Source organism: Gobio gobio (genome assembly GCF_949357685.1).
Source record: "Gobio gobio genome assembly, chromosome: 16".
Lineage (NCBI taxonomy): Eukaryota > Metazoa > Chordata > Actinopteri > Cypriniformes > Gobionidae > Gobio > Gobio gobio.
Genome location: NC_137109.1, coordinates 7,625,950 through 7,651,354, shown reverse-complemented (window position 1 = coordinate 7,651,354; position 25,405 = coordinate 7,625,950). Strand labels below are relative to the sequence as shown.

At 39.8% G+C, this 25,405-nt stretch overlaps 1 protein-coding gene across 2 annotated transcripts; it reads right to left on the bottom strand.

The window, feature by feature from the left end:
- Positions 1-1,826: 1,826 nt before the first annotated feature.
- On the bottom strand, positions 1,827-25,274 carry znf711 (zinc finger protein 711). 2 transcript variants are annotated; one of them, XM_079839803.1, is made up of 9 exons: positions 25,079-25,274; positions 23,832-23,917; positions 18,479-18,575; positions 16,728-17,195; positions 16,496-16,654; positions 12,519-12,656; positions 12,287-12,424; positions 11,745-11,876; positions 1,827-6,203 (listed from the first exon to the last, which is right to left on the bottom strand). In XM_079839803.1, the coding sequence occupies exons 3-9, from the start codon at positions 18,552-18,554 to the stop codon at positions 5,026-5,028; spliced, it is 2,289 nt and encodes a 762-aa protein (XP_079695929.1). In that variant the 5' UTR covers positions 18,555-18,575; positions 23,832-23,917; positions 25,079-25,274; the 3' UTR covers positions 1,827-5,025. The 2 variants fall into 2 exon arrangements, with proteins under 2 accessions (XP_079695929.1, XP_079695928.1); XM_079839802.1 differs by having other exon boundaries at positions 25,075-25,252.
- Positions 25,275-25,405: the final 131 nt, after the last annotated feature.

Sequence of the window (25,405 nt, the reverse complement as noted above, 5' to 3'; positions counted from 1 at the left end):
TTTATGAAGCGACGAGAATAGTTTTTGTGCGCAAAAAAACCCTAAATAACGACTTACATTGTGATGACGATTTCAAAACACGGCCTCATGAAGCTTCGAAGCGTTATGAATCAGTGAGTCGAATCATGATTCGGATCGCGTGTCAAACCGCCAAACTGCTGAATCGACTCACTGATTCATAACGCTTCGAAGCTTCATGAGGCCGTGTTTTGAAATCGTCATCACTATATAATTCGTTATTTAAAGTAAAAAGTTATTGTAGATCCACTGTAGTGAGATGGACTTTGTAACGACGTCTTTAGTGCCTTTTAAGGGTCTTGAGAGTGAACCTTGCCATTGAGCCAATGGAGGCCTTTCAGAGCCATCAGATTTCAACTAAAATATCTTCATTTGTGTTCTGAAGATGAACGGAGGTCTGACGGGTGTCGAACGACATGAGGGTAAGTAATTAATGACAGAATTTTCATTTTTGGGTGAATCAACCCTTTAAGCATATGTTGTCTGAGCTGTAATAACCCACCAAAAAAGTGGCACTTTTTGATTGTTTGGTTATAAATTCATTTTTGAAAGTGTGTATCTCAGGCCCTGTGAGCTCTAGCACTCTGCAGACAGTTTGGGCTGTTTCCAGCATATTTCAGCAAACACTGGGGAAAATAATTTTGTGACACTGGGATATTGCATTTATACCACTGTATATGGGGAGGCTTGTATATTGGAGAGATTTGGGTAGGCGTAAATTGCATAAAAAAGGTAATATTCCTCCATTCAGATCCATTTGAATAAATACTGCATACAACACGATACAGACTAAATTCTTTTTTTCCAGTATTTTCTGGAATCTAGTGGAAACAGCCAAAACTGTCTGCAGGGTGCTAGAGCACACAGGGCCTGAGTTACACACTTTCAAAAATGAATTTATAACCCAAAAAAATTAAAAAGCGCCTCTTTTTGGAGGGGGGAGATGGCGAAGTGGTGCAATTGTGTAAGAAAAATATCCATATTTAAAACTTTATAGACTAAAATAACTAGCTTCCGGCTGGTCAGCGGTACACAAGTCGACTTGTGCTAAAAGAGTGACCCCTGAGGGGACGTACAGGAGCATCTCAAGCTTTGACGCCTCTCGCGGATTGGGCTGGGCAACAAACTCAAGCCCCTCTTCTCTAATATCGAAATCCTCCAGCATTTCTCTTTAAAAATACTCATTTTAGACTCTAATTCATGACCAGTGTTTTGTTTTGCTCTATCCTCTGTGCTTCTGCGTTCGTCAATACGCATGCGTCAAGGGTTCGCAGTAAATCAATGCATGCGGCAATCCGCCAGAAGCAAGTTATTTTAGTCTATAAAGTTTTAAATATGGATGTTTTTGGCCGTGGGGTTAGGGTTAGCCATGTGGGGCAGTTTTATGATGGATAGATGCACTTTTATGGACTTCAAAAATGACCCATCAAGTCACTGCCATTATAAAGCTTGGAAGAGCCAGGACTTTTTTAATATAACTCTGATTGTATTCGTCTGAAAGAAGAACATCATACATACCTAGGATGACTTGAGGGGGAGTAAATCATGGGATAATTTTCATTTTTGGGTGAACTATCCCTTTAACTTGTGCCGGGAGGAGCAGAACGATACACACACATAAGGTTATAGAACAGTAACAGAATACAGTATTTATGATTACCTTTAATGGCATAATACAACACTTATAAGCAGATTAAAATGATTTCCATTGAATTATGTTAATTGTTTTACATCTGAAAAGTGCTATTTGCTAAATGTCAATGAAATACCTGAGTGTGAAAATTTCTGAAAGCAAAAGAATCCTTTTTGAAAGAAGTATTTATTTTGATTCCTCACCAATTGTCCACAACGGCAAAAAGAAAAAGAACTCAAGCGCATGAATTTTATTTTCATGAAGAGTGTTAATCTCCAACCACAACTGTAACAAACACAGCAACATCTAGACTGCTCGCATACATTTCGCCACTTGGTTTCTGCCTGTACAGGTGAGTTTCGAAATATGGTTTGGAATAATTCAAGAAGCCACAACAGCAACGGACCTCATTCACAAAACACAAGCAGAACGAACTGGTGAATCGCTCATGAAACGGATTACGTAAACTGCTGCATCTATTCAGTGCATCCATTTACGCAAAAATGGTTATACAAACTATACACACACACACACACACACGGTTCTCCTTGTGATTCATGAATGACACCCTGATAGTCTGATGACATCAATTGTGCACATATATAAAGGTCCCAGGGATCAAATGATAACGGATTACTTTGTAAGTACTTGATCAATTAAACAATGTTTTCTTTCGCCTCTAACATAATACAACCAATTTAACTGTGAATAAAGATGTCTAAGTCACAAAAGCAAGATTTACAACATGCATTTATGCGGAAATTTTAGTCGATGAACCTTTAGAAGTGGCGTTTTGTAATTTCAGAAACAGAACTAATCACTTTAAAGCTGTTTTAAATCATCCACTTTTACTATTTTGTCTCCTTGTAAATACATGAGTGGCGATTACATTAAGAAGTCTGACAATAAAAACATGATTGACAAGTACAGCCCCTCTCCACCTCCACCTATGAATGAAATCCACCGTGTGCGATATGCTGCGAACTACTATAGTTGCTGGGCGCTGCTGTTAACTACAGTCATATTACAAATCAATAGCTATGCCAATTAATAGAGCTAGATATCAAGGCATGCCTCTTTTGATCGCCGAGGTCTTTTACTGGGTGGGAAATAGGATGGCTTCTGGTTTAGGATGATGTGTCTATGTTTTGCCCACCCACTAAAAAATAATAAATAATGCAGTGACATTTAAAAAGCATAAGGTGCCCTTATTAATGTGATTTGCATTTGTTAAATGTATACATCTATCATAGCATAACTGAAACTTGTTAAAAATATTCACAAATCGATTCATACTGAATTCAGTGCAAAACAAAAATACATGTAAGGCATGACGCAGGAGATCCGAAATATTGGCAGTATGTGCATGTTCGCCATTGTTGCTAACGTTTCATTTTACATAAACATTGAATTTTTGTAGTGGTATTCACAAAGTTACGAACAAAACCGCCTGATTCAGGAAGGAGCGCTCAAGACACTAGGATCGCAAATGTTACCACAAAAAGAAACGGCTGAAATTAACATCATGATGGTTACAAAATGGTAAAAGGTACAGTAAAACCTGGACATACCAGTGGGTAAAATACATCTAGTGATTTGACGACTTGAAAAACAGGAAAGCATCTGTCCCAAGAGTCCTTAGTCAGGGTAGCGCCAATTACATTTTTGTTGTTCAGCACATACTGACTGTTCAGCTGATGAAACGACATTGCGACGTTAAAACGATGTCATCTAAGGTAAAGCCTAAGTCTAGCCTTGTTTTCATCCGCGTAAAATTCAATATGGCGTCTATCTTGACTAAGGCCTGTGATGATGCTCTGATCAGGAATATATCACCCATAAAAGAAAACCGTCATTATTTACCCGCCCTCGTGTTATACCAAATCCATGTCATTATCTCCCATGTAACACAACATCATTGTGCCGCTTTTTCCATGCTTAAGTATACACTGACCCGGCACTCAAGATGGACAAGAAAAAAGCACCACAGAGTAGCACAAAATCTACATTTATGGTGCTTTTTCGTCCTTTTTGAAGCTTGACAGCCACTTGTCAGTTAAAGGGATACTTTTCACCCAAAAATGAAAAGTCTGTCATAATTTACTCACCCTCAATTTGTTCCAAACCTGTATGAGTTTCTTTCTTCTGAAGTAATTTTGAAGAATATGGTCAACGAATGAATTGATGGACCCCATTGCTTTCCATAATATGGAGAAGAAGAATACTATGGAAGTCAATGGGAAGCATCAACTGTTTAGATACCAGCATTCTTCAAAAATTTGTGTTCAGCAGAAGAAAGAAATTCATACAGGTTTGGAATAACATGAGAGTAAATGACAATTTTCAATTTTAGGGTGAACTATCCCTTTAAATAAGCTCTTTTTCCAGCTCCCCTAGAGTTAAACAGTTGAGTTTTACCGTTTTCGAATCCATTCAGCCGATCTCCGGGTCTGGCGGTAGCACTTTTAGCATAGCTTAGCATAGATCATTGAATCTGATTAGACCTCTAGCATCTCGCTCAAAAATTACCAAAGAGTTTCTATATTTTTCCAATTTAAAACTCGACTCTTCTGTAGTTACATAGGACCGACGGAAAATGAAAAGTTGTGATTTTCTAGACCGATACGTCTAGGAACTAAACTCTCATTCCTGCGTAATGATCAAGGAACTTTGTGCCGTCCCATATCGGCCTAGAAAATCGCAACTTTTCATTTTCCGTCGGTCTTGGTACACGATGTAACTACAGAAGACTCAAGTTTTAAATAAAAAAAAATGACCAAAGAGTTTCGATATTTTTCCTGAGCGAGATGCTAACGGTCTAATCAGATTCAATGATCTTTGCTAAGCTATGCCGGCAGACCCGGAGATCGGCTGAATGGATTCGAAAACGGTAAAACTCAACTGTTTAACTCTAGGTGAGATGGAAAATTTGCCTATTTTCAAACTAAAGTGGCGTGTTCCTTTAATGAAAGACAAAAGCATGAACGTTCGGCGAAACATCTTTCAAACTCTACAAAATGAAGTCCTAAATGTTTGGCACAACATGAGGGCAAGTAATAAAATTTTTGGGTGAACTATCCCTTTAATAGAGGGTGTGATTTGCTTACAGCAAAGTGGGTATAAAAATATAGGCATTTGAGACCCTGAATGACTGGATTTTCTTCACTTTCATTTGCAGAGAAAGCGAAGACTGCGCAAAGTGTGGCGTGAAAACTTTGACCAAGACCATATTGTTAGCCACTTACTGTTACCCGTCTCAAGTTTTGATTTACAAGCAGAACATTAAATAAGAAGGTTGTTAAATGCAGGCCATCTAAATGATAATGCAGCTGTCGAGCAGAGCGTCGGATCTTGTTTTGGGGGATGAAAGAGCATCATAGTAGGGTTTCTTTATGATGTCGCATTATATGTTGGTTTTTTTCTGACGGTCGCCTGAAACCCTTCTTGCAATAGTCACACCTGTGTGGATAGTCTTTAGTGTGGATGGATATGACATGCCGTTTGAAACCTGAAGCGTCCGTAGTGTTGTACTCGCAATATTGGCATTGATAAACCTTGCGTCCGCTGTGCGTCTTCATGTGCTTTTTAAGTTCGTTCTGATGCCTAAAGCCGCGCTTGCAACGCTTGCATTTGAATGGCAAGTCCTTTGTGTGAACGGACAAAATATGCCGGCTTAGTGTGAAGGGGTCCGATGTCTTAAAATCACAGTGCCGGCACTGGTGTACTTTATTCCCCTTGTGCGTTTCCGCGTGTTTTTTCAGTTCGGAGGGTCTGTGAAAGCCCTTCTCGCACACGTCGCACTTGTGCGGGAAGTCTTTAGTGTGCACCGAGATGACATGGCGCTTCAAGTCACTGGAATTGGTGCTTTTGTGTTCGCAGTGTGGACACTGGTGAGTCTTATGACCCTGGAAAATCTCAGTGTGCCTCTGGAGCTCCTTGTCGTCGGCGAACGCCTGGGGGCAATGGCCACACTTAAAGGGCAGTTCAGTCCCGTGTTTGCTCTTTATATGAGTCTTTAAGTTAGACTGATCGGCACAGCGGAAGTCGCAGTGCTGGCAGTGGTAGGGCTTCTCGCCCGTGTGTGTCCGCATGTGCTTCTTAAGCTCGGAAGGGTGGCGGAAGCCCTTGGCACACTCCACGCAGACATGTGCAAAGTTTTTGCTGTGCACAGCCAGTAAATGGCGGTTCAGGAGTCCCTGTTCGGCAGTCTCGTACTCACAGTACTTGCACTTGTGCAGCTTGGGCTCCTTGTCCCGCAGTATGAGTTTGTTGGAGCTGAGCGGGCTGGCCTCGTGATAGCGCCGCGTGTACTCCGTGTACTCGGGAATCTTCTCGTTCTTAATGATGAGCTTGTGGCTTTCCAGATGGTTGTGGAAACTCACCTTCTTGTTGGTGGTGAAGTCGCAGTCGGTGCACTGGTACTTCTTCTTGAACATGTGGTCCGGGTGATTCTTCATGTGTCGTTTGAGGAAACCCCGTGATTTGAACTTCTTGCCGCAGATGTGGCAGGGGTAGACGGTCAAAGGCTGCCCATCAGGACCAATGATCACAGCTAAAACAAAGGAGGAGGACATGCTGAAAAGATCAACATTATAGTGCACTTCAGAGTGGTGAGAACCATCAAAATTAAAAAGGAGGAAGGACTATTTCCCTTTTGAAACAATGACACCAACATCCATTTTTAGGAGGTGTTTTGACCAGGGTGTAGAGGTCAAGTTCACCCATGGGACCATCTCAACATATGCCGATGGTGATGCTTATTTTTTAATCTATCATTAATTGCATTTATTGTTCTATTACGTATTGTCCGAATATAAGACAATCAAGGCTTTTTGAAGACCAAATAAAGAAAATACTTTAAAAATAATTTGAATAATGCATATTTTTCATATTAAAATTTTTATTTTCTGTATTTCACGTGTAGCAGATACTGCTAAAATGTACCGACAACAATCACATTGAGAAATAAACACTTTATGGCATAGCTACCATAAAAATAACCTGAAGTGCTCATTTCGTAGATTTCACTATGACTGATTTCTCACTTTTTTATGTACAGTGACTAGGGTTGGGAATCGTGATAAATTTTCCGGTTCCGGTTCCGGTTCCGCCTAACGATTCCGGTTCCGATTCCGGTTCCATTAAAATTATTAAACATTAAGTGGTAAAGGAAAAAGGCACAATACGCAACTCAAACAATCCATTTTGTGTTTATTACTTGCTCTAAAATGTATTTACAGGTTGGCAATGTCAAAAAAGTCCTGTACTGTACATATATTACAGTATTAATTAAGCCATTCTTGCAACACATTTTTTTTCAAATGAACACCTCTGAAATTGTCTTATTACATTTTATCTCTCTGTCTCTGAATAAAACCAAGTTATAAATTATATTTATTAGTTATATTTATTAATTAGTTATATATTAATTTAATAGTAATTCAGTTATTCAGTGAACTTGTATATATATATATATAGGCCTTTCACTATAAATCTGGTATAAGCCCTGTGGCACTCTGTGCTGTAGCAAATGTTTTGTCAAATTGCTAGTGCAGCCTCCTTTGCATGTTATTAACTTTTCACGTGTTACATTTTGCTTCATTATCATTCATTCTTTGGAAATGAATCCATACTTGTGACTTTCTCTTCGCTATGCTGGTGGTCAACGAGAAAATATCTGACGCAAAACCGTAAATGTGTAGCGCGAGGGCTTTCAGTGCTGAACTGCGTTGCCCTCCTGGAAGCGGCAGGCAACGTAATTAATATTCATGATGAGGTGAGCCAGGGTTGCCAGGTTTTCACAACAAAACCCGCACAATTGCACAATCGTTTCAACCCGCGGACATGAAACACAGCCCGCGGCAACAGTGGAAAACGGGAAAGCGTGAAAATCACGGAGTTGGCAACACTGGCTGTCACTCGCTATAAAAGGATACGTTTCCAGCGCTTTGCACACACATTGCACCAGAACCGTTTTCGGAACCGAAACTTAGGAATTTCGCGCGGTTCTGGTATTTTTCAAAAATCAGTTTCGGTTCTGCATAAGAACCGGTTCTCGGTTCCCAACCCTAACAGTGACAGATGCTGGCATGTCAAAGATGTTTGATCGGCCTAAGGAAAAAATATATATTTATATGCCCTTTGAATCAGGTAGATAATGCCGATCCCGTAGCGCTGAAAGACAGCAGTCTCTTTCTGAAGTCGGAGAGCAAACGCTAATCCATTACGGCGCATCATTCTCACGCCGCATCAAAGCGGCCGCTTTGAGGATATTGACAGGCAAGTGCGTCAGCATGTAGCCAAAATAAGAAATAGGCCTCACTGGTGGGTAAGTTCAGTCTCTTTGGCTTCAGCTGAATAACCAGAGCCGTCATTTCTTTTTTCAGCTGTGTACTGACACACTTGCCTGTCAGTGTCTTTTTCGGACCGTGGTAAGCTTTTTTTTGACAGTTTGCATTTTAAGACTGTCTTTTTGGGCTGGCCAACTTCTAACATTACACTCTAACACGCATTTTCTTGGCTGCTTAATAAGAGTTGTTTGATGACTCCGCTACGTTTATCAGTCCTTGGGGAAACACTCGTTTTACTTGTATTTGCCGCTGCCTACTGTTGCAGGTGTATTTTTGACATGTAAAAGTTTAGACCCCGAATAAACGACAACTAAATGTTTTCAGATGTATTGTCTTATATTCGTAACAATACGGTACATGAAGGTTAACTGAGATTAATGCTCAGCGTAGGAAAAATGCATACGTGCTTGCAATTATTTTTCCTTAAATATGGGTCAACTATATGTAAAAAAAAAAAAACTCACATTTTGAAATGTTTCATAATGCCATGTTTTTCTCCCAAAATGCAAGTATTTTACTGCAATGTTTTTGTTTCGGTGTTAGAGGAACACATTTAAGTTTCAGTCTTGAAAACAATATAGATCACAATATGGTTATGAAAATAAGGTTGGTACAAAGCCAACTTTTTAGATGACAGTAATACCAATATCATCAAATTCAGCATCACAGCAAAAGCCAATACTAGCCCAAGTAAAATATTCTTAGGCTTATTGAAGACAAGTAAACGGTCAGTAATAAAATGAGAACAAAGGACAAATAAATACAAATGAAACAGAGTGCTTAACCGTTAGATAGACCTACATTATAGAATTGTATGATAAAATGTAAAAGAAAAAAACCCACTACAGTCATTGCTGTGTGAATTTAAGAGTGAAACACACTGATTCTTATTAAAGCTACAAAAGTTTCATCAGGCAAGATCAGTGAGTGATTTTCTCTTTGTCTTTTGTTGTTTTATTATTATTATTAATGGCACTTTAAGACTGAATGCACAGATCTAATATACTGACAAAGATCCGATTTTCACCCAACCGTTTGCGTTCACTTAAGACAACGGTGTTTTTGATACTCGCCAAGATGGACATTGGCCTTATTCTGTGAATTTGACCACTTAAGTGCAATAAAAAGTACTCAATTCAGTACTTAAATAAATGATATTAGGATTCTTCATGAAAAAACATTTAAATGGGGAAAAACAATACATAATCAACATGAATACTTGGGTCTCTGAAGATTCAATTACAGTATTACATTTAGGCAGGTTTTTAGAAAGGCTGCATTAACTACAATGGTAGTTTAAAGTTTGACAGTCAAAAAGAAGAGTCATTTAATGACACTGTGATGAAAGATTAAGACGACAAACATTTTTTTCAGGAACTAGGGATGTGTGGTATACCGGTACTGGGAAAATACTGGTATATATTTTATTTAAAACGGTACAATACCAGTACAAGTGACCTTGCCAAGCCTCGGTCACTTGCCCATCCTGACTTGTACAAGACATTAAGAGATCGACAGGCGAGTGCATAATTCAAACCATCTAATTTAGACATTTATTTTCTTTTAACACTGATCAATGCACATACATAAGATCATATTGTTTAAATGTCATGAAATCTCCAGCGTTTCAACTAGGGATGCACCGAATCCAGATTTTTGGGGTTCGGCCGAATACCGAATCCACTGGTTAAGATTCGGACGAATCCGAAACCGAATCCTACTCCCATTATCACAGTAAACACATTAATGAAGTAAACAACGTCCACAGCAGTGTAGGGATGCTATTGATCATTTAACCATTATCGAAAGTAAGAACTTTGACCGATTAATACTATCAGTTAAACGGTTTAAATGTTTTTAACGCTTTTCAGTTTTTTTTGCATGGTTAAGAAATATGCTGTATAGCGTTATTTGTTCACTCACGGAGCGCGCCGACATGTGCAACCACAAACCAGATATATCTCGCAAAATGAAGCAATGGAAAAGCTTACTCTGTGGGACCATTTCGACAGAAAAATACAGCAGTAGTACAAGCTCCTGACTGGTGGAACGCAAATGAAAGGCGCTTCCCGAGGCTGGCCACTCTAGCGAGGCGTTATCTCTGTATTCACGGGACATCAGGTCCATCTGAAGCCTTGTTCAAGGCTTTTAATAGTGTGGTTTTAGTCAAGTTTACTAAAGTAAACATTGTCACGTATGTTCTTCTCACTGCTGTTTCCTGATGGTTTATAGAAAAATTACCCCGAGTCGTCCTCTGTCGTTCCAAAGAACAGCACAACTGTCATTGGAGGCTCGCGCGCTGTGGAGACTTGAGAGGGTGTTTTCTGCCGAGGGGTTTAACTGTCAACAGGCGGCTCCAGACTAACCCACATCACTTAGACATGTTACTTAAAAAATAAATAATAAATTAAAAAAAACCTTCCAAGGTGTGAATTGAGGTAGCCTAGGCCTGCTATTTTTATTTGACAAAAAAAACAACAACGAAAAAAACCCAATTCTGGTTCTTCAAAGCTTCAAACGGATTCAGTGCATTTTCGTTTTGTCATCTTAATTTGGTAACTATTTAAGTGAAAAATATTTAGTGTAGGCCTATTTATTTTATTCTTTTTATTTATATTTTATCTGATCTGTGTGCAGCGGTTTGCACAGTAAAATAAAATACATTTTGGCTGCTGTCTGTAGATTCCTCGTATTCTTTCGGATGTTTCATACGCAAATGTTTTAACAGCGGCTGTTGTTTAGGATCCTTGCAACCACGAGACAAATCGGCATTGCAAATTGAACATGTAGCTTGACTTGAATCGCCTTCTTTTGACTGAAAGTACTGCCACGTTTTCTGTTCACAATTTTCATTTTCACTTTCAACGGCGGCGTCATTACGTTTGACCAGCATAATTGACCAGTTGTTTTTTTTTGGAGCGCGCATAGTGCAAGCCTAGGGTTCGGTTCGGTGGGAAAACATTCTGAGGTTCGGCAGAAACCAAACCCATCAAAAAGCCCAATATTCGGCCGAATCCGAACCCAAATCCAAATCATGGATTCGGTGCATCCCTAGTTTCAACCAATGACGTTTAGATTTCATAGAATTTTCACGCATACTATGCCACTATTTACATTCATGTAAGACATAGTGTTTAAGTGAACTCACTGGACTCAGATGGACATTTTCTACATAATTTTGTGTGTATTTGACTAAAGAAAAACACTTTTATTTGGAATGTGCGAGCTCTTTAGACTTGTGTGTGTTGTTGGTATGAGCACAAAGAAAACTCTCAAAGAGCTCCTATCCCATGTATTACGAAATGCTATAAAATCAGCTGTCCCGAAACGACAGTGAAAGTGTTGAATTGGAGCGTGCAGATTGCTTTTATTGTGCTTTTGAAGCCAGAATTACAGAGACGCTCAGTATTGCTGAAATTACTTTGTACAATAAAGTTTTCAAATGACTGATTTGATGTGATAATCTTTTCATTGATCGTTGATTAATTTAATAATAAACATTTGCAGTAATTTCCCGCTTCATAAACCCCAAACTTGCGAGAGTGAGTAAAATAATGGGCAATATCCTCAGACCCTGTATTGTATAGATTTAATATCGGTACTTCGGTATTAGATTTTGGTACCGAAGGCAAAATTGTGGTATCGAGCCATCCCTACCAGGAACTCATGTTATTGTTATGTTATGGGGTCAATTTGAGTTCACATTGACTAAAACAGTTTCTAGCACTAGCATAAGATCATACCTGTCTGGCACTGGCGTGTCTCTCCCCTTCTCTTCTTCCTGATCTTTTGCTTAAGAGCTCGGCTTGTGCTGATGCTGTCAGTGATCTGTAGGTAGGGAGTGGCTGCACCGTTCTTACTTTCTAGACTGCTTCCTGTAGGAAAGCCATGACTGGTAAGGTGTTTGCATCGGACATTTACACCCTATAAATGCACTAAAAGGAAAGGAGAATGTTTTATATAAATGTTAAGGTAACACTTAGCCAAAAATGAAAATTCTGTCATCAGTTTTCGCGAGTTTTCCCAATCGAGGGTTCGCGGGCCCTTGGGTGTTCTTGAGGGAACTGCAGGTGGTTTATATCAAATATCAAATCACAAAGATGGGGATTCGGCTGACAAAAACACTTGAGAGTCCCTGAGCTATCGTACGGCTACTCTAATATAATCCCATACTAGAGTAGGATGGTTGTATCCTGCTCCGAATTCAGCCAGAACTTTCATTTTTGGGTGGACTATTAATTTAAAAGCAATTTGTATCTCTGCCTGCAACAAAAAAGTGAAGGACCATAAGCAGTTGCCCAGGCCGCAGGAACAAAGCTCTTGTTAACTGGTGTGTCCTCCAGTTGTGCTTCTGTGATAGCAGGAGCCTCTTCCTCCCCGACAATGACTTCCATATACACCTGGTCAGCCATCTCCGAACAGTCTACAATCAAGACAGACTCAGAGTATAATTAAAGCACATTTTTGACTTGCTGTAGGCACATGTAACTCTCCTTAAAAAGAGTCATAGCACTCACTGATATCCTCCTCTCCTGGGCTGGCATCCTTCACAGCCATGTAGACCATCTTCTCTCTGGGCAGCCGGCCCGAGCCCACTGACTCCAGCACCGCGTGCCCATTGGGAAAATCACTTTCTGATACCACCTCTGTGCTGCCTAAAACACAATCCAAACATATTCATCTTACAGGGCATGAATGGAAAATCAAAATGTCCTTGATATTTACACATATAAGAGGTTGCTCTACACCCTCGGGATCTGACTCAGATTTGATCAGAAAACGGGCTGTACTGTGGATGCATAGTATGCTGTGCTTGTGAAATTTCCATCATTTCTGAGACAACCTTTCCCCGCCACTGAAGGAAATTTCCGGCAATCCGTTTTCACTGTTATATACGGTCAGAAGAGTACAGAATCTCCTGATCAAAACACAGGCGTGAAAGAAGCAGAAACAAGCAATCTCATATAATCATGTGCATGTAAAACACGATCATCAACATTAAACAGCAGATAAATCAAAACTGCCTAATGTTAGTGAATGAAATGTTGACCCAGGACGAGCTGACTGTGAAGCTTTAAAGGGTTAGTTCACCCAAAAATGAAAATTCTGTCATTAATTCCTCACCCTCATGTCGTTGGACACCCGTCAGACCTCCGTTCATATTCGGAACACAAATGAAGATATTTTAGTTGAAAGCTGATGCTGAGAAAGGCTTCAGATAGGCCTCCATTGGCATTCAGTACATTGACACTTCCAAGATCCATGAAAGGCACTTAAAACGTCGTTACAAAGTCTATCTCACCACAGTGACTCTACAATAATTTTACGATGCGACGACAATAGTTTTTGTGCGCAAAAAAAATCTAAAAATAACACCTTTAACCAACTTGTTCTCGACTTCCGTGTGTGCCTCCACGACGCATGCGCGAGAATATGACGTAGCGCCGGCGTTCGGGAATCCATGAAATACACACTTTAACCCCATTTTGAGAACTACGCCGAGACCTAAAGCACGATCAATGTAGAATTCAACAGCTTAGACACGCGCGTCTTCCTCTGCTCGTAAACAAATCGCTTCTGGGTCATGTGTCCGAACGCCGGATCTGCGTCATATTCTCACGCATGCGTCGTGGAGACACACACGGAAGTCGAGAACAAGTTGGTTAAAGGTGTTATTTTGATTTTTTTTTGCGCACAAAAACTATTGTCGTCGCATCGTAAAATTATTGTAGAGTCACTGTGGTGAGATAGACTTTGTAACGACGTTTTAAGTGCCTTTCATGGATCTTGGAAGTGTAAATGTACTGAATGCCAATGGAGGCCTATCTGAAGCCTTTCTCAGCCATCAGCTTTCAACTAAAATATCTTCATTTGTGTTCCGAATATGAACGGAGGTCTGACGGGTGTCCAACGACATGAGGGTGAGTAATTAATGACAGAATTTTCATTTTTGGGTGAACTAACCCTTTAAGGGTGATGGACTCGATCTCCTCCATCTGTGTTTTGATCATCGTTCTGAATCTGATCCAGATGTTGTCTTTGACAAAAACACGATTTTCTCTAGCCTGACGTTGTCATACTCAATTCTAGTCAGAATATGAGTCTGAAACTGCTCCGTTGGGCTGTGATTATGGGGGCGTATTTCAACCGAACCAGGAAAGACCTCAATTGGATAGACCTACAACCAATCAGAGCAACGGAGCGAAGCATAACAAATGTCAACAGAACGCAACTGCACACAGTGTTGCCAAGCTGTTTTTCCATGTCCGCGGGTTGAAGCGGCCCCAATTATGTGATATTTAGACCCAGGAATGGTTACAGTGGTTTCTGTTACCTGCAGGAAAAAAAGGTCACAGTCTGGAGCCCTGGGTGTGAGTCAACATATGAACGTTTTTCATATGTTCATCCGAAGTTTATAATAAAAAAACAAGTATCCAAGGCTTTTTGTCTTATTTTTGAACACCATATCTACCATGTTTTATACACCATGTTTTGACTTTTTTTGGGGTGAAATTGTGGCTCAAGTGTCCAAATATTTTGTGGGCCCCTTGTATATATATATTGCCCTGAGAAACCTCTACAGCTATTATCTCCATAGGAAAGGTTTTGCCCAGTTAAGCGTCCACAGCAAGAACAATAACTATATTACTGTTCGTGTTGACGTCTCTCAAAACTAGGGGTGTAAGAAAATACACGTGAATATCACGATATTATGTTTGGCGATACTGCATCGATTCACAAAAACAATGTATCGATATTTATATATTTATTTATTTACATCGAAGATTCACGGCTTTGTGTTCGGTTTAAATAACAGACTGTATAAAACCCAACCGCTAGATGGCAGTGTTATCTCAGAACGTAAACTGACGTGGCGCAGCCGGAAAAGCGTATACAGAGGCGAAGTGTGGACTTATTTTGGCTTCAGCTATAAAGAGGCCACTAAGGAAATCGACAAGAGTCCTTTTGTTTGTAAAATAGGCCAAGTTCAAATCCAATACTCGGAAAACGCATTGAATCTGAGAGCTCGCTTAACATCCCGACGTCATCCGCGCTGCTGAGAAGCGCTTCGATAGAATATGTACAGCACGTTTTCCTCTCAGTAACTAAATAAACACACAACAAAATTGAAAGTGGTGGCAGCAGAACGAAAGCATCTGATCATAGCGATGTGGATATGGATGCACCAGCTCTGGAGTTCAGTACTTTAAATAGCACTTTATAGACTGCTTTAGAGCAAACAGCTTTACAGTATTAAATTTAAAACAAACAGTCATTCAGTCATGGAATGGACTATGCACTTTCTGTTGTTAAAGGTCCCCTTCTTCGCGATTCCATTGTTCAAACTTTAGTTAGTGTGTAATGTTGCTGTTAGAGCATAAATAATACCTGTAAAATTATAAAGCTCAAAGTTCAATGCCAAGCGAGATATTTTATTTAACAGAAGTTCCCTTTCAAAGCCTACAGCGAACGGCTGGCTTGGACTACATCCTGGTACTTCCTTCTTTAATTACGTCAGTAGAGCAGTAGAACAGACTAACCTCCGCCCACAAAGAAACGCGAAAAAGGGGGCGCGGTCTTGTTGCTGTCCCACGTGGAGAAGCGGACGGTCGCGTGGAGAAAAGGAACTGTTGCGTTGAGTGTGTTTATCGCCATGTCATCGAGACGCTGTTATTTTCATCCAGGAGTCAAATCACCTTTGTTTGGCTTTCCCAGGGACGCTGTAGAGATTATTGAACGCATACATCTCTCCGTTAAGAGGCGTGACCTTTCCAACGTGCGCAAAGCTGCTGTCAAATTACAACACAGGAACCGCTTTCACGTGCGCTAAGCTGTGGTCGAATCACAGCACAGGAACCGCTTGCACAATCAGAACTCGTTACGAGTTTCTGAAGGAGGGACTTCATAGCACAAGGAAATCACCAGCCGTTTTTAGGACGGTGAGAACAGCGGTATACAGATAAGTAAATAGTGTGAAAAATACTGTTTTTTTACACGCGAAACATGAACACATGTTATATTGCACACTGTAAACACAATCAAAGCTTCAAAAAAACACGAAGAACGGGACCTTTAAATAGTTTAGAAATTAAAAACTGCTACACTGTGAACCTTTAAAACATATACACATAAAGAATCCTGCAGTCACTTTACTATTTCCCTTTACTTAGATTGCACAAAACAGTTATTAGTGATATAAATGATACTGTATTAATTAAATAAAATAGTAACGTGTCAGGTTTTATGCATATGGTTGTGTTCTTTATTCTTTTAAATTAGATCTTTCTAAAAAAAAAAAGAAGAAAAATTGCAATATATTGCCTCTCTTACACTATCGCAGTATTTAACAATATATCCTATCGTAACCCCTGTATTGTATCGCCAGATTCTTGGCGATACTACTCAAAACCCTACTCTTAAGAATAAGCCACATTAACAGCGAGAGCATGAGTAGTAATCAGCTTGTGGCAAAGATCTGAAATGTGTTCCTTACCAATTTCCACATCTTCATCTCCATCCGCCTTAAAGATGTAAACTTTGATGACCTCAGAGCTGAACTCATCCTCTTTCGAGCCGTCGTCATCTTGAACCACATCTGCACTGATCTTTAAAGACGCGTCTCCAATGTCTAGCTTTTCCCCAACCTCATCCACTGCAAAGAAGCCAAATATCAAACATTGCTGTGGATCCAATCAATCCAAGCTGGCATGTAACAGCAAACTCACAGGAAATCATGAGGTAGTCCTCTGAAGTGCTCTTCACATCATCCTCATCGTCCACTTTAATAGTGACATCTGATGGCATGGTGTCATGTGACTGGATGACCGTCTCCGTGTCCGTCACCATGACCTCTGCAGACACCAGGTCGTGATCCAGTGGACTCTGATCGTGAGGTGACATGAGGTCAGCCACGAACACCTGATCGGGCACCGTCTCTTCCATCAGATCAGCGCCGCCACCCAGAGCCTCTTGGATGGCCACCTCGGCCTCCAGGATAGACTCAGACATGATCACTCCCTCAGTGGTGATGACGTCCTCATGACAGATGTCAGGCCCTTCCACCACTTCGGCCTCTAGGCTAGTCTCCAGCATGATACCCTCATCCGTCACCACATCTGAGACCATCACGGCCTCCGGCACCGACACCACTATGTGCTCGCCGTCAATGTGGGCCAGGCCACCCATCCCTGCAACTGCCCAAGAGAATATCACAACAAACATGTCCGGAAGTTTACAATAAATACTTTGTCAGTTATGTAGTAGTTCATATTGTTTGTTTTTCATTAAAATAATAGTTCACATCCAAAAAATGCTAATTCTGTCACCATGTACTCTTTACTCTCATATCTTTACTGAACTCAAACCCCAGTTGATCCACTCCCCTCATATACTGATAACTCTCCTACCTCACATCCGCCTTCACTTTGTTATTTGCACTACCGACTGTTTATTACAGTCACAACTGTTTACTTATTCATTATGCTCATTTGCACTGCCGACTGTTATTTACAGTACCTACTGTTTACATTTGCATTTTGCACCGTACTTCTAACCGTAATATGGAATCACTTTCCACTGCACTTTTACACTTTTTTTCGGATAGCTTCTGTCCATAATTTATTGCACTACCTTAATCCACTGCCATATTCCTCATTTTAGCCTAACATATCATTGTATACCTCTATCTGTAAAATTCTGTTTATAGTAATAGCCATCTGTATATTATATTATATTCATAGTACATATCCACCTGTAAATTCTGTTTATAGTAATAGCCATCTGTATATTATTCACTGTACATATTCACCTGTAAATTCTGTTTATAGTAATAACCATCTCTCTATTTATAGATATATTTATATATACTCAGTACATATCCATGTCCTGCACTTATGCAAACGTTGTATATCCTGCACTTGCTGCTATTGCACTTCTGGTTAGACCTAAACTGCATTTCGTTGCCTTGTACTTGTACTTGTGTAATGACAATAAAGTTGAATCTAATCTAATCTAATCTAATCTAATATCTTTACCAAACCCATAAGACTTTGGTTTGATAAGCACTGAGCAGTTAATCCAAGTCTTGTAAAGAGTCATGATTGCTTTATATGATGAACAGTTTTGGTGGACTGTTTGGTCCAGGTAGACTTTCAATGGAAAAAATGTCTTAATTTGTGTTTTGAAGATTGAATAAAAGTCTTATGGGTTTGGAAAGGCATGGGAGTGAATAAATCTGGGCTCCGAACTAACTTTTTTTTTTTTACAACGAGAATTACAACGATTACTACAACTTTACAGTTATTATTATAGTTATTGTTCTTGGTGTGAACATACATCAAAATACAAACTGTGCATTGTCACGGTCACATAGCAGCTATTTGAGGCTGAAAAACTGATGATCAGCAAATGTCATAACCTACAATTGACAAAACATACGGCAATTAAGTGACTCATTATTTTAGTTACGTTTCCTTACCGAAATCTGCCATTATCATTGTGTGGGGCATTTTCAAATCCTTGTGAAGCTCCAGGATCCCTCCACAGTGATCCATTATCTGGGATTTTTCACAATACTGTAAAAGTGAAAACAAAAATAAAGGACTGCAATATGAGGAACGTGATAAAAATATAAATCACATGAAATTAGGGCTACCCCGACTAAAGATTTTTTCTAGTCGACTAGTCGTCGTTCATTGAAGCCATTAGTCAACTAATTGCCCGTTTATATTAATTTAATTGCTTAAATATATACTGGGGTTGAAGGGGACGTAATGCCTCTTCCACGCTCAAGCGCACGCATCAAGCTTGCCGCAAAGCACCGGCAATAATGATTAAGAATGTGTCAGGAAAAAATAGAGACATTGAATTGTTTATTAATAATCTAGTGTTTTCTGAGTCAGAGTCGAATGCAAAGATGAAGCTGATAATGCCGATCTCTCCAAAACAGAGGACATGCCTTTCATACGGATTACATAATCAAAGAGTATTTGTTTTAGATTCAAACTGGTTTGTTTAAAATTAGACATTTCAAACTTACTATGGATATATTTCTCAGGTCCGTGAGGCAAGCAGTTTCGGATCATTTTGGACTGGACTGGGCAGACTGGAACAGCAGAAAGCGCATCCTGTTTGTTTTCTTTATTTTACAAAAGTACAATATTTTGTTGTTATTGTGAGTTTTACAGTTTGGAATAATGCATTCATCTTATCTTTATGACCAAAGATGATGGAGTATTTTAAAGGGTTAGTTCACCCAAAAATGTAAATTCTGTCATTAATTCCTCTCTCTCATGTCGTTACAAACCGGTAAGTTCATCTTCAGAACACAAATGAAGATATTATTTGATATTTGAGAGCTCTCAGGTCCCTCCATAGACAGATATTTTATTAACACTTTCAAGGCCCAAAGGTAGTAAAGACATCGTTATAATAGTCCATGTGACTCCAGTGGTTCTACTTTAATGTTAAGAAGCGACGAGAATACGTTGTGCGCAAAAAACAAACAAAAATAAAGACTTTATTCAAAAATTTCTTCTCGTCTGTCAGTCTCCTGCGCTGTTTACATTGGCCAGGTCGTGCGTCAGCATCACATGCATGCGTTGTGGTGCTCACAAGAACAGTATCGGCCAATGGTAAGCCGGCGCTCTGGCGTAGGACTGTATTCACTACATCAACAGCGTAGGAGAAAGACACAGACGACGTGTAGAAATTGTTGAATAAAGTCTTTATTTTTGTTTGTTTTTACACACAAAAAGTATTCTCGTCACTTCATAACATTAAGGTTGAACCACTGGAGTCACATGGACTATTATAACGATGTCTTTACTACCTTTGGGCCTTGAAAGTGTTTATTAAATATCTGTCTATGGAGGGGTCAGAGAGCTCTCGGATTTCATCAGAAAATATCTTCATTTGTGTTCAGAAGATGAACGAAGGTCTTACGGGTTTGGAACGACATGAGGGAGAGGAATTAATGACAGAATTTACATTTTTGGGTGAACTAACCCTTTAAGTTGTTTCTGCTGTTATCAGGAAAAAAATGTAAGTGATCGCACCCGCACCTCCATGTCGTGCAGTAAAGGCATCTTTTCACAGCTGAGTTAAGGCGGCTCTAAAGCGGATGTGTGTCTGCTCCAAATTCAGTGTAAAGACGCAATGCCGCAATAAAGCAGACTGACCCACCCCGGCCCCTAGTATCAAAGGCGATGCTGAAACGGCTTTGATTCAGTGTAAATGAACGCGAACTTGTGCCGCCTTAAACTACCCCATTGTCATGCCAACCGCCTGTCAGCGTCAGCTCACGCGGCGCGAGGATCAAGAAGCAGGAGACAAACCATCTAGGAATTAAGGTAAAAGAGTCCTGTACTCACATTTAAATTGAAGGGGAATTGGGAATTGAAGATCGGATTTATATTCATTTTGCGGAGAGGTGTAAGGCAAGACAACCTGCACGTTTTTGTTTTTATTTGTTTAGCTTATCAAAAATGCCCTTTTTTGGTTGTGGTGATGGCTACGGCTAAACGTTTAAACTAACATTATGATGCTTGAAGTGTTTTATATCTATGGATATTAGAAATGCCACAATTCTCAATATAATATTGAACCATTCGGTACGGCATTCACGGTTCAATACGCGCTTGTGAATTGCGGTTTTCTCGGTTTTGCGTTTAATTAATTATTTTACTAGACATTCTATCATTTGCCTCCATCCCAATACTGAACAACACGACATACATTCACATCACAGGTTAGTGGTGGAGTTATACTCACGGAACACTATAGTTATTCACAATCACGAACGTTCATTATTTGCATATGTTTTAAAGCCTTGCGCGTAGGGCACAATGCGTTTTTCCGAGCGCGCGCACTAAACGCCTGTCAAACTAGTGATTACTGGACTAAGTCGTCTTACTGCGCTAATACTGTCAAATACACACAAGGTTAACATAAACACAGTTGGTTATGTCTAAAGTGAAAGTAAAATCGGCTTGTGTGTCTGTATATTAGATGCACGCAGGTCTTAAATTGACAGCAGTGCAGTAGTGAACACGCTGTCCTTAAAGGGACAGTTCACCTCTAAAATAATGTCATTATTTACTCACTCTAATATTGTTCCAAACCTGTATTTATTTCTTCTGTTGAACACATGTGACAGTTGAATACGACATATTATCATTTCCTACAATGGGAGAAGCAACTTGTGCGTGAGTAATCAATGACAGAATTTTCATTTTTGAGTGAACTATTCCTTAAGTGGTTAATAAAATAACAAAAGACAAAGAGAAAATCACTCACTGCTCTTGACTGAAAAACTTTAATACAGTAGCTTTAATAAGAATCAGTGTATATTTTATAGTGAAGTCTATGTAGTGTTTTATTTTTACATTTATTCATTCAATCTCATACTTAAATGCTGCTGTACAGCTCTGAGCTGCCAGTGTAAATCTATATATATATTTATTTTATATTATACAATACACTAGGAATGTGTACAAGGTTTTTTTTAAGTAAAGTTTTAAGTTTAAGTAAGGTTTTTCAATTCTTTTAAGTAAAATAAAGGAAGAGTATTGTCTTTTTTCTCCTTAACCTCTTTTTGTTCCTGTCGCTTAAGAATAGAATAGCAAAAAACTGATGTGACAAGCCATCAGAACCCAACCGAACCGAAAACTGTGGTTAAAAACCGAGGTATGTATTGAACCGTGGACTAACTGTATTGTTGCATCCCTAATGGATATTATAGGCAAGACACGTCAAGTGTTGATTTGAGAGGCTAAATTGATCAAACATGTGGTTAACTCACTGTAGGCCGCTTGGTCGTCACTTTAAAAAACAAAAACATTGCTTCTAACATTTTTCTAAATTAACTTAGTAAAGAAACTAAACGAAATACAACTACTTTGACATTAAAAACAAAACTGAACTATTTTAATGGCTGCAACGATGTGTAATAGGGAAACACGGGCTCCAGTCGGACGCGGGCCGAGAATGTTGATAAGCTGCCGGACATGGGCCGGGATAGGGCCTAGATTTGTGGCCTCACATCGTCACGAAAACCACCGTCGTGTGTAATAAATTGGCGTCTCCCATTTGTAATCTTCCTTTGGCAGATCAACGCACTGCAACATTTCCCTCAGATGGGTTATGATTAACCCTGTCGGCGTGATATTATATTCCAAAAATAACCTCTTTGGGAACGATATTTGATATTCGTTTTGATATTTGCGGATACATCTGCTGTTGTTGTGACTGCTCCAAAGTGACTTTGTTTCTTTGAAAAAAAACTTTCGTCCTCTTTTAAAGGTCCCGTTCTTCGTGTTTTTTTGAAGCTTTGATTGTGTTTACAGTGTGCAATATAACATGTGTTCATGTTTCGCGTGTAAAAAAACACAGTATTTTTCACACTATTTACTTATCTGTATACCGCTGTTTCCACTGTCCTAAAAACGGCTGGTGATTTCCTTGTGCTATGAAGTCCCTCCTTCAGAAACACGTAACGAGTTCTGATTGTGCCAGCGGTTCCTGTGCTGTGATTCGACCACAGTTTAGCGCACGTGAAAGCGGTTCCTGTGTTGTAATTTGACAGCAGCTTTGCGCACGTTGGAAAGGTCACGCCTCTTAACGGAGCGATGTATGCGTTCAATAATCTCTACAGCGTCCCTGGGAAAGCCAAACAAAGGTGATTTGACTCCTGGATGAAAATAACAGCGTCTCGATGACATGGCGATAAACACACTCAACGCAACAGTTCCTTTTCTCCACGCGACACGTCCGCTTCTCCACGTGGGACAGCAACAAGACCGCGCCCCCTTTTTCGCGTTTCTTTGTGGGCGGAGGTTAGTCTGTTCTACTGCTCTACTGACGTAATTAAAGAAGGAAGTACCAGGATGTAGTCCAAGCCAGCCGTTCGCTGTAGGCTTTGAAAGGGAACTTCTGTTAAATAAAATATCTCGCTTGGCATTGAACTTTGAGCTTTATAATTTTACAGGTATTATTTATGCTCTAACAGCAACATTACACACTAACTAAAGTTTGAACAATGGAATCGTGAAGAAGGGGACCTTTAATCCTACAGTGATCTACCCATAATAGTATATATTTTTTATAGCATTTGTTCAATCAGGCACAATTTAATTTTATGAAATATATAAGACAACTAGGCTATACCATAGCCTATAAGTACAGAAGTAAAAAAAAACATCAAAAGTGCCTATAGCACGCAGAGGAAAAAAATAATTAAAAATTCTGTATTTTTATACGTTTCATTATTTTTCAATTAATTTATAACACTTTGTTAAAACTGTAGTTTTAAATTAGTAATGTTCAAAATTGTCATTGCCGTCTAAATGCCTTCATGCCGATTCAGAGAAGTATTAAACGGTCTGTAAATGCACATTTTTGTGATGTTATGCCGCTTCAGATTCGGTTTCTGTGCCGCGTTTGCTGTGTAAACACTCCGCACAAACACTAATAATAGTGTTTATCTAGGTTAGCATTAGAGCGAGCGGCCATGTAAAGTTGCTATTTACATGTTTCAAATGATAAGACATATTTGAGGTTGATGGAGGATATTCCCAACATACTGTGATTACCATAAAATTCCTGTGGAGTTTGTTCTTCTGCGACTAACTTACGAATACATTTTTGGTCAACTAAGTCACTTCTCGTCGACTAACGTTTAGTTGGCTATTAGGGGGCAGCCCTACATAAAATGGCAGAAAATTCACTCCAGCACACAATCAAAATGAAATGAATACTCATAAAACACCTAATTTTTCATTCTTTTCAAATCACAAGCATGAGGCACTGTGAGTGAAAACTGATATACAAACCTTCACATTTGACAGTAGTTCCCTTCACATAAAAGTGTCATAAATATTAAGCAAAACTGTGAATCTGGCATCTGGGAGGAAAGCATCTGAAAGAAACAGAGAAAATAAATTGTATAACATTTATATAATTTAGGGAGTAACGTATAACTACAAATTCTTGTTTGGGTTTCCAAATATAAAAAGTTCTAAAATATCCTAAAACATAGATCAAAGCATACAACCAAAATAAAACGATTTTATTAAACATAAACAGTGATTTTTTCCATTCAGGAAAGTTCAGGTTACAGAACATTGCAATAACACAACTTTAATAGCATTTATAAATAAACGCAGATAATAATAATAATAATAATAATAGAGATTGGTGTCAAGAAATTGGTTGATTATAATCATATACACGGTTAACATTACATTAGACTTCAGTATAACAATGAGGTGAGGGGGTTTCCAGCATGACGTCATATCTCCATTATGGTAAAGTACTATAATTTTACAGTCCCTAAAAAGACGCGCCTTATTTTTTCAAATGATCGCCGTGTCTGAAAATGTGCGAAATCGGTGCCAAGGCTACATAGCAAATTAGTATGCGGTAAACGAAAATCTACTACGACAAAGGCTGGACTCATTAATATTAATTCCGTCACGTGACTGCACGAACCAATGGCGTGATGAGCGCCGCTAATATATTCGTGAGGCGAGCCTTCGCCATAGTAGGCTTCGGAATTGAGCGCACTAGTCCATGTGACAGTTTCATCGAAACAAAGTTTGGATTGTTGCGTTGACTCAGTCCAGTTAAAAACCTATACACAATACAAAACACGTCGGAATTCACTTTAATATTCCAGGAGAAATCGGTCCGTACGCAGCTAAAAGCTTGCGCAAATGCAGCCGCGTTACTGCGCCATCTTGCCCTCCGCCATTACACTACATGCTAAACGGCTATTAGCATTAGCTAACTAATATGTCAACATGAAATCGAGCACAACACAACCCGAAGTATCACAAAAACGCGCAACCCCGACGCGTTCTCTGCATTTACTTCGTATATGACTGATTACTGCGTCAAAAGCAAGGCGCGCGGTCGTCGGAGAGACGGTTTGGCGTTAGTTCGCGCTAGCAGGAGCGCGCGCAGGGCGCTTCCTCGCGCTTGAACACAACACAAGGCTCAGCCAGGCCCACGCAGGCCGACTGGGCCGACGGCGACCGTTTTATACACACGCTGCACAAATCCAAAACGCTTTACCTACTCCGCGATTGCCTTCGGAGCGTTGGTGAGTTTCGGATCCCCTCGAATTTGTCGCAATTTATTATAGTTAATTTTCCAACGGTAGCACTACTGCGGCCTGTACATTGAGGATCCCCGAACGCTCTTTCCCAGGCCTCAGCCAATCACGCTGCTCGATTCGGCGCCTCCGCCAATCAGATTGCTCGTTTCTAAGCCTCGGCCAATCTGAATGTTCATTGACAACAGCAGAGGGAGGGGCAGAGCGAACGCGCGGCACGCTTTGCGTCACCTCATACGACAACATTGCGCTTTCTGCCTAAATAAACGAGCAACGGTGCAATTGGCGTAA